At 38.7% G+C, this 20,170-nt stretch overlaps 2 protein-coding genes across 5 annotated transcripts in view; one reads left to right on the top strand and one right to left on the bottom strand.

Moving 5' to 3' along the window:
* ptk6b (PTK6 protein tyrosine kinase 6b) overlaps window positions 1-20,170 on the bottom strand; it is a 171,597-nt gene that overhangs the window by 58,940 nt on the left and 92,487 nt on the right. The window lies entirely within an intron of this gene.
* trim101 (tripartite motif containing 101) lies at window positions 108-20,095 on the top strand. Of its 4 annotated transcripts, none has more exons than XM_074642664.1 (13): window positions 108-516; window positions 2,057-2,266; window positions 6,106-6,281; window positions 6,372-6,552; window positions 7,562-7,657; window positions 8,724-8,801; window positions 9,655-9,810; window positions 11,032-11,054; window positions 11,905-12,029; window positions 12,747-13,327; window positions 14,252-15,145; window positions 16,877-17,006; window positions 18,468-20,095. In XM_074642664.1, the coding sequence occupies exons 1-12, from the start codon at window positions 505-507 to the stop codon at window positions 16,961-16,963; spliced, it is 2,619 nt and encodes an 872-aa protein (XP_074498765.1). In that variant the 5' UTR covers window positions 108-504; the 3' UTR covers window positions 16,964-17,006; window positions 18,468-20,095. The 4 variants fall into 4 exon arrangements, with proteins under 4 accessions (XP_074498765.1, XP_074498764.1, XP_074498767.1 ...); XM_074642663.1 differs by having other exon boundaries at window positions 12,747-13,357; XM_074642666.1 differs by lacking the exon at window positions 14,252-15,145.

The raw sequence follows: 20,170 nt of genomic DNA, 5'->3' as shown, positions 1-20,170 counted from the left end.
AACTGGACGTGAAAAGTTTCTCCGAGGCAACGAAACCCTGACTGAACTCTAACCGTGAGTGAGTGAGTGAGTGAGTTGGGTATTTCCAGAACCTGAGACAGACGGTCAGCAGTTTCATGCAAAACTCAACTGAGACTTAAAGTCCATTAAATCCTGGAAATGAAGCTGGAGTATCCTGGCTGCTCTGTGCATGTAACACCTGCACAAATGCATGTGAAAAATATTGAGAAACTATAATAATTAACTGACTATTTTTAACTAAAACCGGAACATTCTTGCCCTGAAGACCCGGTTCAGTCCGGCTCTGCTCTTCCTGCAGGACTCTTCGGTCGTCGGTGGTGCAGAGAACTGGATTTTGCTCATTGAGACACAAACACATCTCAACAAAATGATTATTTGATTGCATGTAGAGACGATCAGAAAGAACAGAAACAGGAGGAGCACCAGCTGCCTCCAGAGAGAAACTAACCGCCAACAGACCGAACAGCCAGCGACCGTCAGCAGATGGAGAGGAAGGTGAGGAAACAGTCGTATGTATTGCAATGTTTTTTTAATACCAGAATCGATATATTTGCTTCATCTGAGTCTATGTGGAGGTAGAAGGAAGTTACTGCTTTTATTGTGGTAGTCTGAGTAGCGTGACTCAGCCCTCGTCAACAGCTTGTTTAGTTTTAGTTTTCCTTCGTTGTCTAGCTGGAGTTTACGTGTGTTGTCTGTTTCAGCACATTTTTTTTAAACTTCATGGCTTTTATTAACGGCTGCAACAAACTGATACAGAATCATAGACTGCATATAAGAGGTGGACATAGTCACCGTGACGTCACCGTGACGTCACCCCGCTGGTTTGTGGACGGCTCTTTTGTATTCTCAAGTTCGACATTTTAGCCGCTGTCATCTTGGTTTTAGCAAGCATCCAGGAAGAGCGCCGGTCGTCGATCCTGACTTTCATAGTGGTCAAACGGCGGTACTACAACGACTGTGTTCATCACGTGATGCCATCGGGCCCAAAAATACTTTTTCCCATAGACTTCCATTGATAAAGAGACATCTGTAACTCAGAGGATCATTTATTTTGAGGTGAATCAACTTCCCAGTATGAACACTGTAATAGTCCTGATTTAAATCATCAGGTCCTAAAAGTTATAAAACGCACTAATAGATGAATCCAGAGTTATTTCCCTTCCTCCGTTCATGTGAATGTGACCCAGACCGAGGCTGGAGCGCCAAGGCGTGACGACGGCGTGACGTTAGGACTGAGCGGGCGCTGCTGTGCCAAGATCCGGGTACTTTTCCAGACGGAAGTGAAGCCATTTAGGCTTCATGCTCCACTGAGACACTCTCATAGGAATGAACGAGTCCCCGCCTACAACGCTGGATCCAGTTCTCTTTATACATCCATGGTTTTTCGCCGTCACCATCTTGTTTTTTTACAACCAGAAGTGGCACGAGTGGGCGGAGCTAAGTACAACCGAACACTGAATAAGACATTTTTAGCCGACTTTCGTGAAGTGAAAACACGCTGTGAAAGGGTTAACGTTCTAAGACGAAAACACGGACAACTCCCAGACTGGACAACGCCGCGGTAGCGACCTGTCAATCACCAGGTAGCCCCGCCCTGAAGCGTCCCCTGCTTTATGGTCTATCTGACTCTAAATGGGACCATCATTTACTAAATGAACATCATGCTGTATTGAAGAAGACTTGAAACTAGAGATTGAGACCATAAACTCATGTTTACAATGTTTACTGAGGTAATAAATCAAGAGAGAAGTAGAAGCTCATTTTCTATCAGACTTCTATGCAACCAGAGGAGTCGCCCCCTGCTGGCTGCTAGAGAGAATGCAGGTTTACGGCTCTTCAGCATGGGCTTCACTTCTCAGAGTTTTCATAGAGCTGAATTAAAGCCAGTGGCGGCCTGGATGGAAACTAAAAACCTAAAGTATGTCTGCAGTGACTTTAGTATGTACAGTTTAGTTTTACGGTTGTATTGGTCTAAAATGTTCAGTCCCTCTGAAACAGACAGAGGAGTTCATTCAGTCCGTTGTGGTGTCACCAGGAGGAGGTGAAGTTCGGCGGAGCTGCCATGTCGCTGCCGACGGACCTGAGCTGCCTGCAGGGCGGCGGGGGAGCGGAGGGCCAGGCGGCGCTGGCCACGCTGGAGAAACAGCTCATCTGTCCCATCTGTCTGGAGCTCTTCAACAAGCCCGTGGTCATCCTGCCCTGCCAGCACAACCTCTGCAGGAAGTGTGCCAACGAGCTCTACCAGGTCGGTGAGACAGGAAACACACGGAGGACACCGATAACGTCTATTTATACACGCTTCTATACTCACAGCTCTGTACATGTGTGTAGTACTGGATGTGCTGGAACACACACTCATCTTTCAGCACACACTCTTTATACCATGACAGTCCTGCATTGTTCAACACACACATACTTATAACAAAGCCCACATCAGATGTGTGTGTGTGTGTGTGTGTGTGTGTGTGTGTGTGCAGTGGATTATCAGTGTCTAAAATTGGACGTGTGGATGTTTAACTGGTTTGCTCATGTGCATCAAAATTGCCTCCTGTGACCTCTGTTTACTGCTATTGTTCAGAGCGTGGCGTGTAAACTAAGAACGAAGTTTATTTGCTCAAGAACTCAAAAGTGCAAAATCCGATGTGTTTATCCTCTGAGGATCATGAACATCTGTAGAACATTTCATAGCAATCCGTCTCATATTGGTGGTCGATCACGACGTTACCGGACGGAGCTACCGATGAATGAAAACTGTTTATTATCACAAATGTAAATCAACATTACCTCTTCCACTCAATTTTATATTTTCCAGTATTATTTTAAGGCAGATTAATATGAAGCACCAAAACCTCTTGGTTGTATCTAGTGAAGCTGTTAAACAGTGTTGGCCGCGGTCGGAGGACGTGGGGGAGACCGTAGCTTTGGTCTCCAGGACCGGAGTCTCTGCTCCTCTGCTCCTCTGCCTGCCTTCACTCACACACCACGCTCCTTCTCTCTCTCTCTCTCCACCTCTCACGTGCATGCTGCTCACTCCACACTGCAGAAGAGTTAGTTTAGCTCTGAGAATATCTAGTGAATGTTCAGTGGACGTTTGTGCAGAAATAACTGCTGCAGCTCCTCCAGACCAACAGAGGTTTCCCGTGTCTTGTGAAGTGACGGGGCTCCGCAGAGAGACACGTTATCGTCTCTGACCAAAACTCCGGCGTCTCCCCCGTTCCCTCCGGCCGCGGTCGGGAGGCTGAGGCGGGAAAAGCCAACACTAGGATCAGCATTGATTCATGGAGAGACCTTGGTCTGGTCAGCTAACATTACTGCCAAGCAGCTGAAATATAGAGTGATATTGTGCTTTTAGCTGACGTGTGTCTCCTCACTGTGTTGAGCGATGCTCCTTCATGTCTATGTAGAGCGAGCACAAGCGCCAGCAACAGGACGCTGACTTTAGTTGACTTAACGGACACAGGTGAAGCTGTTAACAAGACATTTATGATTCTTACTAACAGTCTCTTTAACGTCACTCGCAATCATTTGTAATTATTTTAATAGTTTAATTATTCAACCCCACTGCCTCGCGGTCCGCCGCTGGACAGTCTGAGTATGTCCAGTAAGATCACGCCTCATACTCAGGAATTCTTGCTAATTGAGTGTACATCCTGTCATTTCTCACGAACACAAAATCCACATATTGTTGACATACTCAAGGCCACATACTCAATTCTATGTCGAAAGAAAAATAAAGTGTGTTAACAAGTTTGGTTCATACATCATATTATCTGAATACAAGAGAGCCACTATAATAATAATGATATGATAATAATAACATGTTGACATGACTTCACTTCCTGTTTTACCAGAACACTTTCTTAGAATACAGATGTTGTTGTCCTGCGCTCTTCCTCACCGCTGACGTCTCTAGTTTTACTGTTTCCTAATCTGAGATGCTCTCACGTATTTTCCCAGTAACATTTCACCACCCAGCAGGACTCACATGCACAACCAAACAGCACTATACATGTTTACTTGCATGTTCACGTGTGTTTTTTTTTGCATGTGAGATGGAAACTTAATAGACTCCTCCCCCACTGCCGTGCTCGTGTTCGTGACCTTTGACACCAAAAAGGTCAATCTGTTTGTATGCATGCATCCAATGACTACAGTCTGCTATCAGCAGCCTCTTCTAACAGCTAATCTTCCCAAAAGGCCTCAACTTTTAATATCTGTATCATTGTCGTTATATACTGCTGCAAAGTACTGAAAAAAACCCAGATCATTTTTAATAATTTTTGCTCCCAAATGTCTCATACTGTCACGGCCGGTATGATTGTGAAACGGGTATTAAATTATGTTCTATGTGGTATTAAAATTGAACCCTGCTAGAGCAGACTAAATATTTTTTTGCATATTTGTACACCACGTCTCTGTGTTGTGTTTGTTTGTCTACCAGCTGATCCGTCAGTCCGTCCCAGCAGCAGCTGAAGCTTATTAAAGGACACTATTTCAGGACGCGTTACATCTCCAACCGTCCCTCGTCTCTCTGCTCATCGTCATCTGTCCCCCCCCCCCCCACCTCAACTCTCTATTCTCTAATCGGGTTCCACTTCGGCTCAGTTTTCTCTTGTGATCTCTGGTTTTATGTTTCCATCTTTAACTGTTGAACTATCCGTCCATATTTCTGTCTTTTAGTCTAAAGTGAAAAGCTGTCAACTAAAATAAATTTGGGGAAATAAAATAAGGGAGGAAATACAAAGGGAAAATTGAGCATAAATAAATAAATAAATACATTTAAAAATAAATATGAAATGTATAAAAAATGCATAAATAAATAAAAATACATTTAAAAATAAATAATATATTTTAAAAAATAAAATTAAAATAAATGCATAAATAAAATTAAACCGAAGCGTAAATAAATAAAGGAATTAATACAAAGATAAATAAATAATGAAGCAAATTAAAACAGAAATATCAATTTATGTCACATTTTATCAATTAATTAATGCCTACATTTATTTTGAATATTATTTTTTCTACATTTAATGACATTTATTTATTCATTTATTTTTGGTAGGTTCTGTCCCCCATAATAAATGAATACTTGCATTTAAAAATAAATATAAAATGAAAAATAAATAAGTACTAAAATAAAAGCATGAATAAAAAATAAATACATACATTTAAAAATTCCTAAAAATAAATACAGAAATAAGTGTAATTTAACAGAAAAGTAAATAAATAAGCGAATTATTATCAAAAGTAAATAAATACAAAAGCAAATTTAAACAGAAATATCAATTTATTTCAAATGTTATCAATTAACTAATGGCTACATTTATTTAATATTATTTTTGCTATGTTTAATGACATATTTATTTATTTATTTATTGAGTCATTTATTTAATTATTCATCTATTTTTGATTTTGGTAGGTTCCGGCCCCATAATAAATAAATACATACATTTAAAAATAAACATAAAATAAAAAATAAATAAGTACAAAAATAAAAACATGAATAAAAAATAAATAAATAAAGGAATTAATATCAAAAGTAAATAAATAAAAAAGCTAATTAAAACAGAAATATCAATTTATGTCACATTTTATCAATTAATTAATGACTACATTTATTTTTATTATTTTTTCTACTTTAAATGGCATATTTATTTATTTATTTATATTTATTTTGGCAGTTTCGGTCCTCCATAGCATCTAGATCATATTTGCCTCCTCCTTATTAGAGTTCCTCACTTTGATGTATAACACCAACTGTTATTTTGACTTCATCCAGAGACCAGCAGAGTAAACACGAGGTCCTCCCTGAGTGTCTTTGAGTGTCTCTGAGAGGCTCATAGTGTTTACAGGCTGGATGGTGAACGGGGGATTTCTTGGTCCTGTTTTTCCCCAGTAACCCGTCCTGAACCAGCTCTGACTTCACCCACTGAGACTGATACTAAACTGTTGCTAATTATTGAAATCCCAGCATGCAGCTGTGTTGTGAGACAACAAACTCCAGCTGTTGTGTGTTGCCAGGCGGTGGTGGAGGGTTAAAGGTCATTCTCATACGTCTGGATGTCCCTTCCGTCTGTGCAGCCCTCCCTGTTCCAGGCTCGGACCACCATGCAGGTGAGCAGCGGCCGTTTCCGCTGTCCGTCCTGCAGACACGAAGTGGTGCTGGATCGCCACGGCGTCTACGGCCTGCAACGAAACCTGCTGGTGGAGAACATCATCGACGTCTACAAACAGGAAGTCAGCAGCAACGCCACGAGGTGAGGAGACGATCAGAGGACATTTATGATGTAAAACATGCTTCCGTACGTCCATCCAGGTGTTTAAAGACGTGGTGTCTCTCTCTCCAGCTCCCTCCCTCCTCCTCCACCTGCTGCTGCTGCTCAGCTCACATGTTCAGACCATGAAGGTGAGAAGGTGAACATCTACTGTCTCACCTGTCAGCTTCCCACCTGCTCTCTCTGTAAAGTGTTCGGGGCTCATCAGTCCTGTCAGGTGGCTCCTCTGACTGACGTCTACCAGCAGCAGAAGGTAGTACTCTAATAATACTATGATATTAGTATTTATTATAACAGTGTTTTTCATGTTTTCATAGCTTTAACTACGTCTATTTTACTTCTGAATGTTCAAAGCTGTTGTTTTCTTTAGATTCCTTTAATCCTACTATGAACACCAACCTGCAGAGATACTATACGTAGCAGCCTCCACTGTTCTTTTATTGTGTCAGATATTTTAGATTTTATTTCTATGTGGTAATGAAATGCAAGCTTTTTAAACAAACCAGAAAAAATGTCGGCATTGTACGTTTCTGCAAACCCCGGGATGATGTCGACGTTTCTGAACCCACAATACATTTCATAAATATGTTTCATAAATATGTTTAATATCAGCCTCATGTCACGCTCACAGAAACGCACAGTGCCACGTGGTTAAAGTTGTGAAACAATTGTTCAGGTTTAGGAAATAAAACTACTTGGTTATGGTTAGAAAAAAGATCATGGTGTGTGTTCAAATAATAACGTAAAAACGTAACTAGCATTTATAAATAACAACGCCCTTAGAAAATGTTCGTTACACGTAAAGTTACGAAACAAGCGTAACATTGTAAAAAAAAAAAAGACATTTTTCCGATCTTTTTTTCCAATTTTTTTTTCGGACATTTTGCTGACTTTTTTTTCCAGATCTTTTTTTTCTGACATTTTTTTTAATCTTTTTTTCGGACATTATTTCAGACTTTTTTTGTCCGACATTTTTCAGATCTTTTTTTTCTGACATTTTTTCAGACTTTTTTTTCGGAAATTTTTTTAGATCTTTTTTTTCAGACTTTATTTTTTTCAGACATTAAATCAATCTGCACTTTCAGATTCACAGCCTGATTCCAAAACTGTTCCTTATTGGTTATATCACGTTAATGATCTATTAGGGTTTAAATGTTACCTATAAAACCTATAATATATAATATATAAATAAAACCAGGCAACGTTGACTGGACTTATAAACATGAGTCTTAATAACAAGTCTACTTCTCCTTGTTTGTCAGGATGAGCTGAGTGGAGGAGTTCGTTCTCTGGTGGCGGTCAACGACAAAGTCCAAGGTTTGATCGACCAGCTGGAGGAGACCTGCAGAAACATAGAGGTGTGTGTGTGTGTGTGTGTGTGTGTGTGTGTGTGTGTGTGTGTGTGTGTGTGTGTGTGTGTGTGTGTGTGTGTGTGCGTGTGTGCGTGTGTGCGTGTGTGTGTGTGTGTGTATGTGTTATTAATCACCGAGGGGAAATTACATTTTTTCACTCTGTTATATACAGCTGCCCCTGACAGGCGCCCCGAGCAGTTGGGGGTTTGGTGCCTTCCCAAGAGGCAAACTGGCATCTCTCCAGCGACCAGTTCACACTCAGTACTTGGGAGTAGACTAGACTGCGCACTAGAGTGAGCAGCTGTTTAGGGAACTACTCAGACTATTATATTATATATATAAATACATATATATATACATATATGTATATATATGTATATATATATATATATAACCTGTAAACCTGGAGGTATCTCTCTCTCTGTCTAAAGGCTAGCCTGTATGTAGTAATAACTCTGTTTTTTTTTTATATTGTAACTTGTTTTACAGTCACAGTTTGTAGTTCATATATGGAGGACGGAACCTGCCAAAATCAAAAATAAATAACTCGATAAATGAATATATATGCCATCAAATTCACTAAAAATAATAAAATTATATATTCTACTGTTCTATTAAACTCCCCCTTTTATTTTCCCATTTTATTTAATTATTTATTTATCAACTCTTAAATTTATATATTTTTTTGGATTATTGTTTTTAATTTGTTTTAGATTTATTTTTTAATTTTATTTAATCAATATATGTAAATTGCATGTATTTATTTATTTATGTATTTATTTATTTCTGCATGGGGTTTGGGCTGACAGCCACAGTCAGGTATGGAATTAGAATAAAGAATATGCCAGCCTTATCATTTAATTTATCCTTTATTAAATTCCATATAAATGTCTCTGAGACTTGTAAACCTGGAGGTATCTGTGTGTGTAAAGGCTAGCCTGTATGTAGTAATAACTCTGTTTATTTCTAATATACTAACTTATTTTACTGTCACATATATTCAGTTTCTAGTTGATATAAAGTGTGAAAACATTTAGTTTTGTTCACTAATCTTCATTTTTATCTCTTTCAGGAAAACTGTAAAACTCAGAAACAAAATGTTTGTGAGAAGTTCAGTCGAGTGTTTTCTGTCCTGGAGGAGAGACGGAAGGTCGGACTTCACGTTATACACATTTATTATTGAATGTCTTTGATATGGTTTTGATTAACGGTGGTAGAATGTAACTATTACTATTACTCACGTTCTGTCATTTTAATATAATTTGATTAAGTATTTCCATTTTCTGCTACTGTATACTTCTACTTCACTACTCAGAGGATAATAAAAGATTAACTATAATACTAATTGACCCTATAATATATATATATATATATATATAGTATCTCAAATTGGCTCCACATTAAAATGCTCTTACATGTATTTGTCAGTGATAAAAACAGAATAATATAATATTCTATAATAATATATGATAATAATATAACACTTTGAAAGGAGCCGTTCTGCATAATGAGTACATTTTGCTGATAATAATTATATTTTTAATTTTTACCTTTAATGGAGTTATTTCTAGTTTTACTAAAGTAAAAGATCTGAGTACTTCTTCCACCACTGCTGATAAAGTACTAATTAAATATACATGTGTAGTAGTAATAGCAGTAATATTGTCAATAATAGTAATAGTACTGGCAATAGTAGCATCTGAATAAACAATCATGAAATATAAATTAATGTTACATAAAAACTACATTTCAGTATGTAGATTGACTCCTCGTATATTTTACATTATAATATTGTTATTTTTCTTCAGGAGTTTTTATTGCAAAATATAATATTGGGACTATTTTTTCTTACATGCTGATATGCATTAAATAATAACTATATAAAGTGCATGTCAGTACGTTGTAGTAGTATATATATATGTAATGGTAGTAAAAGCAGCAGTAACAGAACTCATAGTTGTAGTTAAATCATTATTATTGTCTTCATCATCGTCTCGTTGCAGGTGATGACGCAGCGAATCAGCACCGAGCAGGAAGAGAAGACGGGCCACGCCCAGGCGCTGGTGCGTTGCTATGGCGACAGCGTGGAGGCCAACAGCAAGCTGATGGAGAGAGCGGCCAGCAGCATGGAGGAGCCAGACATGGCTGCCTTCGTTCAGGTTTATTATTCATTTAACATTTATATATATATATATATATATATAATATTTTAAACCTGATTTCCTTTAAATTGTTTTGATCGACTTTTGTACGATGAAGAATTGATCACGTTGTGGTTGTAATCTGGATTTCTGATCAATGACCTTCTCTCAGTCCTATTGGGCTGTTTAAAGGAGACGGGACAAACCGGACATTACAAACATTATTATCTTTTTATTATTTATTTATTTATCTATTTATTATCATTATTTATTTATTTATTTAAGGAACCATAGCTGCATTAACATTAGCATCTACATTTTCCTTAAAGTACCAAAAGTAAAAGCACTCACTATGCAGAATAGCTTTTTATTTCTGAATAATGTATATTATATATATTATTGTATTATAATTATTGATGCATTAATGTGTTCATCACTTTAATGTTGCAGCTGGTAAAGGTGGAGCTCATTTTAATGACTTTATATACTGCTGGGTAGTTTAATCTTTAATAATACATCATAAATGATTTATATTTTGTTTTAATAATCTCAATCTGCAAAGTAATTAAAATAAATACATAAATAAATGTAGTGGAGTAAAAAGTACAATATTTCCCTCTGAAATATAGTGGAGTAGAAGTATGAATAAATAAATAAATAAATACATAAATCAATCAAGCAATCAATCAAAATACTTAATAAATAAATAAATACAATTAATACAATGATTCAAATAAATTAAATAAATTAAATAAATTAAATAAATTAAATAAATTAAATAAATTAAATAAATTAAATTGAAATGCTTAAGTAAAGTGTGAGTACCTTTAAATTATACTTAAGTGCAGTATTTGAGTAAATGTAGTTACCACTGCTCATCATGATCATTTAAGAGCTGCCCTTTTTAGCTTTTCTGATGATCACTTCTGGTTGGATAATTATTAAAAAACTAGAGTTGTGTTTTAGGAAGGGGAAGTTCTTTGTTTGGAATTTAATGTTGAACGTCAGATGTTCTCTTCTTTCTGAGAAATGGTTGTTGTTGTCCATGTACACAGTAAACAACTTCTACTGATATTACTCTGGTTAAGTTGAGATTTGAAGTGCTATGAATGAGGCCTGGATGTCGCAGCAGGTTGGAGACTCGTTCAGCATCGTGTTCGTTGGGTTTGTTTCTACATCTTGTGCTGAGTTGTCTCTAAAATAATCTTATTATCTTTTTTTCTCACTTCCTCCCTTCAGAATTCAAGAGAGCTGATCACAATGTGAGTATTAAAATGTTATTTCTTACCTATGATGTAGTTTGATATTTTATTTTCTAAACTGAATCATTTGTTTAAATTTAGAGACCGCAATCCTTTATTGTTTCCTTTTTCATCCATACACTCTTTCCTCCCGTCCCCTCTCGTCTCCTCCCGTCCCCTCTCGTCTCCTCCCGTCCCCTCCCGTCCCCTCCCGTCCCCTCCCGTCTCCTCCCGTCCCCTCTCGTCTCCTCCCGTCCCCTCCCGTCCCCTCTCGTCTCCTCCCGTCCCCTCTCGTCTCCTCCCGTCCCGTCTCGTCTCCTCCCGTCCCCTCTCGTCTCCTCCCGTCCCCTCTCGTCTCCTCCCGTCCCCTCTCGTCCCCTCTCGTCTCCTCCCGTCCCCTCTCGTCTCCTCCCGTCCCCTCTCGTCTCCTCCCGTCCCCTCTCGTCTCCTCCCGTCCCCTCTCGTCTCCTCCCGTCCCCTCTCGTCTCCTCCCGTCTCCTCTCGTCTCCTCCCGTCCCCTCCCGTCCCCTCTCGTCTCCTCCCGTCCCCTCTCGTCTCCTCCCGTCCCCTCTCGTCTCCTCCCGTCCCCTCTCGTCTCCTCTCGTCTCCTCCCGTCCCCTCTCGTCTCCTCCCGTCCCCTCTCGTCTCCTCCCGTCCCCTCTCGTCTCCTCCCGTCCCCTCTCGTCTCCTCCCGTCCCCTCTCGTCCCCTCCCGTCTCCTCCCGTCTCCTCCCGTCCCCTCTCGTCTCCTCCCGTCCCCTCTCGTCTCCTCCCGTCTCCTCCCGTCCCCTCCCGTCCCCTCCCGTCTCCTCCCGTCTCCTCTCGTCTCCTCCCGTCTCCTCCCGTCTCCTCCTGTCTCCTCCCGTCCTCAGGGTGATCACAGCGACGGGCTCCGGTCCGTCTGAGACTCTGAAACCAGGTTATGAGAGTTTGAGTCACTACAGATTTAACTTCAGCAGACAGGAGAACGCTCTGAGGAGCATCGACTTCCTCAAAGGTAACAAGAGGGAAACCTCTTTAAAAGCTTGACTTCATAAGACTCTGTTTATTTTGAATGGGAGACATTTCAGCTGCAACTAACCAGAGGAATTTATATGCTGTTCTACAAGGACAATAACAAGGAAACATTCATAAACAAACTAAATCCTCAGTGTGCTTGTTGTGAAGGCTGAACCGTGACGCTGCCAGACTGGATGTGATATCGACTCAGTAACTTCATCTGCATGAGTTTCCTTTTTTATTTCAGGTCTTTGAGTCTGATCCAAAAATAGTTGGTAGCTGCAGTCAGTAAAGAGATGAGTGAGAAGATTCACTCTCCAATGAATGAAATAACCAAAATGATCAGTATGACTCTGAGTGTGTCAGCGGTGGAGGAAGTATTCAGATCCTTTACTGCAGTACAAGTACTGTGAAAATACTCCACTACTAGTAAAGTACTGTGAAAATACTCCACTACTAGTAAAGTACTGTGAAAATACTCCACTACTAGTAAAGTACTGTGAAAATACTCCACTGCTAGTAAAGTACTGTGAAAATACTCCACTACTAGTAAAGTACTGTGAAAATACTCCACTACTAGTAAAGTACTGTGAAAATACTCCACTACTAGTAAAGTACTGTGAAAATACTCCACTACTAGTAGAGTACTGTGAAAATACTCCACTACTAGTACAAGTACTGTTCAGTCTCAGCAGGTTGTATCGTCTCTCTGCAGTTGTGGAAGACGTTCCTGAAGAACCGGCGGTGGAACCCGAGCCAGAAGAACCCAAAGAGCCTCCGGTCCAGAACGTAGAACCAAAACACCATCAGGAAACCTCCGCCCAGAACCTGGACTCTGTTGTAGAACCAGTTAAAGAGGAGCTGATCCCAACACCAGTGGAACCAGCTGCACCAACACCAACACCAACACCAGCTCCAGGTCCAGGTCAAGCTCCAGCTCCAGGTCAAGCTCCAGCTCCAGGTCCAGCTCCAGCTCCAGGTCCAGGTCCAGCTCCAGCTCCAGCTCCAGCTCCAGCTCCAGCTCCAGCTCCAGCTCCAGCTCCAGCTCCAGCTCCAGCTCTAGGTCCAGCTCCAGGTCCAGGTCTGATGAGGGACTCTGTGGAGCCAACAGGGGCAGAGACTGAAGACCCAGAAGACTTCATTGATGGAGGATCTGGTCTGATGAAGACCAAGGAAGAGGAGGATGAGGAGGAAGAGGAAGAGGAGGTAGAAGAGGAGGAGGAGAGATGTGCAGCTCCTGATCCAGTCAAAGAGGGAACCGTCTGTGAGGACCAGGAGGGAATGAGCACTCAACAGGTACCGGATCACACCTGCTTCTCTTTATGGGTAAACCATCCAGAGTTCTTTAGACCAGCAGCTGATTATCTGCTGTTAGCTTGTTAGTGATAATTACATGATTCATATTTTGATATTGGAAATTAGTTTCTGCTGTAAAATGAAACCAGGCAGCCTCTGGTCTCAAACTGTAAACTTTGAAAATCACAGAAACTATTAATTTGCTGATCTGAGACAAAGTAGTTTGTTGACTATATATATATATATTTAGTTAGACCAGGGGTCAGAGGTCAGAGGTCAGCAACCTGCGGCTCTTCAGCTCCTCTCCAGCGGCTCCCTGTGGATTTATAAAAATGGAAATGAATAACTGTTCTTTTCTTTATTTTCATTTTTATTTATTATTGTTGTAGGTCTACGGTACGACGGAGTATTAGGGCCACATCGAGGGGAAAAAATTAATCTGAGATTTAGAGAATAAAGTCATAATATTAGTATATATATAAAGTAGTAATTTTACGTGTTATTTTCTTTTTTTCTCGTAATATTCTGACTTTATTGTGTAAATCTCAGATGTTTTTTCCCTCAATGTGGTCCTAATACTCCGTAGTCCATTGTCTCTTTGGCCCTCACTGCATTAGACTGATATACTATATACTGAGACTATAAACTGTGTTACCTTCATCACAATGATCACATGTGCTGCGGCTCCAGACAGATTTTATTTTGCCTAAAATGTCTCTTTAGATAGTAAAGGTTGCTGACCCCTGCGTTAAAATAACTTTATTCTCACGTGGAACAGCAGCTTTCAATTCAGCCTAAAAGGATGGAAATCGATCTAAAATCATATTGTAAGATTTGGAAAATGGTCCTTCGTTGGTAAAAAGGCTCAAAAGTGAATGTAAAATCTTCTGTTTGACTTTTTAACTGTCTTCCTTCACATATGAGTGTGAGGCAGTAGGTGAAGCAGAGAGTGAGACGGAGGACAAACACGATGCTCAGGATCAAGAAGAAGTAGAAGAAGAAGAAGAAGAAGAAGAAGAAAAGCAGGTGATGAAGGAGGAAACAGACGCTACGTTTTACCCCGGCTGGTACAAACCCAAAAAGAAGGTTTGTGATGCGGAGCAGACGATGCGTTCACACCAGACTGGAGGTGAAGGCCGAGTCGAGGATCTGACCCAGGAACAGAGCCCGTCTTACCCAGAACCACCTCCACCTGGACCACCTTCCACTGAGCTCCACACCCAGACACACCTTCCTCTCCCTCGTCTCCAAGAGTCAGAAACCCAACCTCCACCTCTTCACGCTGCTATCACAGAGGAGGAAGATGAGGAGGAGGAGGAGGAGGAAGACTTGCAGGGCTGGGTGTGTCTACCTGGAGCTGTGGATAGAAGCTTCAGTCTGGTAGAGGGCAGTTTTGATCTTGGAGACAGTTTGTCTGATGATAACGAGAGTCCATCATCTGCACTAACACCTCTAGCTGGGGTTCAGAGGTCAGACGTGGATGAAGGTCGTGCGACGGAGGAACCAGAAGAGAAACGTGACGAGGATCATTTAGATGTAAAATGTGCCTCAGAGCTGAAAGAAGGGGGGTTAGGAGAGGGTGAGACGGTGAATGGAGAGCTGGAAGAAGGAAGGTGTGATGAAAGGAAAGAAGAGACGGACGCTGTCTCTGTGAGGGAGGATGACGATGATGATGATGATGATGATGATGATGGTGATGGTGGTGTGAAGAGCACAGATAGGTTGGGAGAGTTTGAGGCTGATAGTTCAAAGAAAGAGGAGGATGGAGAGAAGACTGAAAGTGAAGAAGAGAGAATAAGCTCCTCTGTGTCTCTGCAGGTCAGTGTCGTCTGGTTTTACCTTCTTCTTCATCATCGTCATCATCGACCGGGCTGTTTGCACTCTTCACCCACCTGCTGATGTGTCTACACCTCCTTCACATCGTCTTCTTCTTCTCTCTTCTTCTGTTGGGTTGTTTCACGTTTGGCTGAAGCTGCTTCACCACTTTGGTCTCTGTGTTGTTGTCGTGCTGGAGAATGGAGGGAGAGGAGGAAGGAAGGAAGGAAGAAGGAGGAAGGAGGGAGGACGGAGGACGGAGGGGAAACTATTTCATATTAAATCATTAAATAATGAATTTCAATGAAGAGCAAACTAACTTTTTTTGTACTTAAAGGAGTCTCCAAATAATGTTGTTAGCATTCAGAGACGGTGTAGAAGAAGTATTCAGACTGTTTACTGAAGTAAAAGTACCAAAACAACAATGTAAAAATATATTTTTCTGCAGAAAACTGCCCCCAATAATAATAATAATAATAATAATAATGATAAATAATCATATTAATAATAATCACCATCATAATCATTACATTATTTTTATTTTATTATTATTATGACATTATTACTCATGCATTAATGTAATAACAGGATTTTATTGTTGTAGTTTGTTGAGGTGGAGCTAATTAATTTTTAATTATTTTGCATAAAACTGCCACTAATGATTATTATGGATTAGATTATGGATTAATCTGCTAATTATATTCATGATTAATTTCGTTTTTTTGTTGTTGTTTTTTTTAAACTCACCTTCACAATGTTTTTTTTGTCTAACTAACGGCCCAAAAAAAAAAAAATTGAATTAATTAAAATTATTAAGGAAGGCAGGTTTATTTATAAAGCACATTTCAGCAACAAGGAAATTCAAAGCACTTTACATAAAACATTAAAAGCATCGAGACCATGTGCAAAAGAAACATATAAAAGATTAAATAAGATGCAAAATAAGATGAAATAGAATACATACAATGCATAACATAAGACGGAAAATAAAACGCACTGAAGAAAAATTATGTAATAAAAAATAATAATAAATTTATATTTATATTATAAATTCATAATAAATATAAAATTATTATATATAAAAAAAGATAATAATATTAATAATGATAATAAAATCAGTTCACTCTGTGGTGAAGATTTTAATTTGTTTTAGATAAACTAACTTTAAGAGTATTAATAATTCAAAGGAAAAGCAGCAACTCTTCACATTTGTGAAGCTTGAGCTATGAAAGGTTTTTGCATTGAAAATGTTATCAAAATAGTTGCCATGTAAATCAATTAATCAGCTGCACTTGTATATTTTAATATATTTTCTGTGCAAAAATCCCAATTTGTAAAGTAACTAACCTTGCAAAATATTTGTAGTGCAGTAAAAAGTAGAATATCTCCCTCTGAATTATAGTGGAGTAAAAGTATAAAGTGGTATTAGAAGAAAATACTCAAGTAAAGAAGAAGTACCTCAAATTTGTACTTAAGTAAAGTTACATACGACCACCGGATACAGTTCTGAGTCTTCTTTCCTTCCTCCTTCCTCCTTCCTTCTCCACGTTACAGTCTTTTTGATGCAGCATCATCTCTCCATCCTCTCTCTCCTCCACCTCAGATCTTCTTGTCTCCTCACTTTGACCACGTGTCTCGTATGTATCTCATCATTTCCTCCTCCTTCATCCACCTCTTTCTTTCTCTCTCTCTCTCTGTCTCTCTCCATCCCTCCATCCCTCCATCTTCCTGCAGGCTGTCACGCTGCTCTTCTACCTGCTGGCCTTCCTGGTCATCCTGCAGAGGGTTTGGGCTTACATCGGCTGCTTCATTTGCACATAACAGCAGCAGGAGACACGTCCACCCTCACTGCTGCTCAGCTCAGGTACACACTCACCTGCTGCTCAGCTCAGGTACACACTCACCTGCTGCACAGCTCAGGTACACACTCACCTGCGGCTTAGCTCAGGTACACACTCACCTGCTGCACAGCTCAGGTACACTCTCATCTGCTGCTCAGCTCAGGAACACTCATCTGCTGCTCAGCTCAGGAACACACTCACCTGTGGCTTAGCTCAGGTACACTCTCATCTGCTGCTCAGCTCAGGAACACACTCACCTGTTGCCTCCAACAGGAAAGCTTTTATTTTGGAAAGCAGGAGAGTTGATGGTTACAGCTGCAGATCTATCTATCTATCTATCTATCTATCTATCTATCTATCTCTTGCCTCTGCTGACACCTTGTGGTAAAACAGTGTAACTACAGTTAGTCAGAAAGAAAGTTTATTTCAATCAAATAAATTAAATTAAAAGAATTAATCAACTAAAAATCATAACAGATTAACTATGACTTTAATCTATTAATAATTAATATCGTATTTTATTTATAATATATATTTATTCTTGCTGTTTTTTTTTTTTTCCAAAGTTTGGAGCAAAACCTTCTCATAAAGTTAATTCTCAATACTCAAAGTATTGTACTTAAATACAATTTTGAAGTATCTGTACTTTACTTGAGTATTACCAATTCATGCTGTTTTAAACTTCTACTCCACTATATTTATCTGACAGCTTTAGTTACTTTACAAATTAAGATCTTATGTACAAAACAAACAGAGAACTTTGAAAATATGAATCATTGTAAAATATAAAAATTGAGTTTAAATGATTTTTACGTAAACATGCCTGAAACGTTTTAAGGTTTCAGCTTCTCAAATGTGAATATTTTCAGTTTCTCTTCGTCTTAAACGACAGTAAAGACATTTGAAGGTGACATTAATTGATGACATATTTTCTCACTATTTTCCTACGTTTTACAAATCAAACAATAAATAAACTGATCAGGAAAATAATAAGCAGATTAATCCATAATGAAAATAATCATCGTACAAAATAGTTAAACATTTGCTCGACCAGCCAACTACAGGAATATAATTCTACTTAAACATTAAAGCATACAACCCCCTTTATTTCCTTTTTTTTAAAGCTAAATCTATTATTTGATTTCATAGAATTTGTTTCTCTCTTTTATTTTTTTTATTTTATTTTCTATTTATTTATTTATTTATTTATTTATTTATTCATTCATTCATTCATTCATTTATTTATTTATTTTAGGGTGGTCCTTTTTTAGTTTTTATTTCATGTCACGGACACTGAGTTCTGTTCTACATTTAATAAGATGACCTTTGCCTCGGAAAAAAAAAAATCTAGTGCTAAACTATATAATAATACATCATTAGATATTCTATATACACTCATAGGGGTCATTTTTCTGCAATGAATACTACACAACAAGGATTCTTGAGTGTTGGACGTTCATATCTGCTGTCCGTCTTGTCTCCAGATGGAGACTGAGACGAGGAGTCCTCCTCCTCTCTCCTCCTCCTCCTCTTCATCGTCTTCCTCCTCTCTCCCCCTCAGCGAGGCTCCTCGTCGACCCAGTTTCTGCTTCTCTTGGCTGAAGTCCGTCCACAAGAGGAAGTAGAGGAGAGAGAGAGGAGCGTAAAGAAAGGAAGATGGACTCCAGAGTCAGATTCTCTGACTCGAGACTGAAAACTCACGTGTACGTACATGTTCATGTACATGTAGGTGGATAACACTTCAGAGTTAAAGTTGTTTTATCAACAGTCTCTGTTTTGTTCTAAAGAATCATCCAGTTTAAAACATATTAGCACTTCTGTGTAACAATATGTGGACAAAACAGGATGAGATCTGCTCTGGATCTGTGTGTCTGAAGAGAAAAGCTCTTATTTTGAAATCTTATTGAGAATGAATTGAGAAGGTTTTTTTTCTTTTTTAAACTTTAGGAAGATTTTCCCAACGTTAAAGTGATTTTAAGTAGTATTAGGAGAGGAGTAGTACAGCTGTAGAGTAGAGGAAGTAGTATTTGGAATAATAGTAGTAGTCATTATTGTAGTAGCTGTAGTTGTGGTACAACTAGTAGTCTACTAGTGGTGGAATTTAACTAAGTACATTTACTCAAGTACAAGTTTGACATACTTTACTTTACTTGAGTATTTCAATTTCCCGCTACTTTATACTTCTACTCCAAGACAAGTCAGAGGGAAATATTGTACTTTTTACTCCTTTCATGATGCAATAGTATATTACTAATCTACCCAGTGGTACACAAAGTAGTAAGATTGGCTCCACATTGACTGAACTGAATAATATAATATTCAATAATAACATAAAACGATGAAAGGAGCCATTCTGCACAATGGGTACTTTTAAATTTATACTTTGAGTACATTTTGCTGATAATACTTAGATACTTTTACTTAAGTAACATTTTGAATGCAGGACTTTTACTTGTGTTTTTAGACTATGGTATTTCTACTTGAACTACTACTTAGCACTAGAATTAGCCCAGTTAGTTGCAGCAGTAGAGGACGTAGAAGTACAAGTTTTAGTAGTTACAGCAGAACTACTACTACTAGTAGTAGTACTAGTAGTGATACTATGTGCAATACTTTTTACTGCATTTTACTGTTTTACTTGAACAGAATCTAATAATTCTGACTACATGTTAACTCTTAAACATTTAATAATAAATAACTAATGTAGACATACGAGCCTGCTGTTAGGTAATGTCACTTAAAGTATTTTTGTCAGAGTAAATTTGAGTTTTTAACAGCGTTTGTCTGGTGATATGTGCTGATAGTTGTAGCTTGATGTGATAAATGTGGAAAAACATGAGTTCTTAATCCGTTTTGAGCCACTTTGAACTGGTGATTTTTGGATGTCACGCGTGTTTCTGTGTGTTTTGTTTTGGTATTAGAAAACATTTTATGATTATTTGTGAAAGTCTGTGTTTTCTTACGTGTATTTGTGGGTCTGAGCACTTTTTATGAGTGTTTTATAAGCTGGTGTCTGTGCATAATGCAGGACAGAGTGGTTCAGATGAGATGTTGGTTTTGTTTGATACATGTATATATATAATAAATATACATGTCGAGGTGGCTGCTGGGATATGTGGTTTGTTTTATTTAAACACTCTCTCATCAACACAGAAACCACATTGTTTAAAAGTCCATCAGAAAAAGA

Source organism: Sebastes fasciatus, chromosome 8 (genome assembly GCF_043250625.1).
Source record: "Sebastes fasciatus isolate fSebFas1 chromosome 8, fSebFas1.pri, whole genome shotgun sequence".
Taxonomy (NCBI): Eukaryota; Metazoa; Chordata; class Actinopteri; order Perciformes; family Sebastidae; genus Sebastes; species Sebastes fasciatus.
Note: the sequence above shows the minus strand (reverse complement) of the source record. Positions and strands in the feature narration are given on the sequence as shown.

Bases quoted from the DNA above. Each gene is read 5' to 3' on its own strand.
- trim101 (XM_074642663.1), top strand. The intron at 2,267-6,105 runs GTCGGTGAGACA...CCGTCTGTGCAG, and splicing joins GTGCCAACGAGCTCTACCAG to CCCTCCCTGTTCCAGGCTCG. The intron at 6,553-7,561 runs GTAGTACTCTAA...CTTGTTTGTCAG, and splicing joins ACGTCTACCAGCAGCAGAAG to GATGAGCTGAGTGGAGGAGT.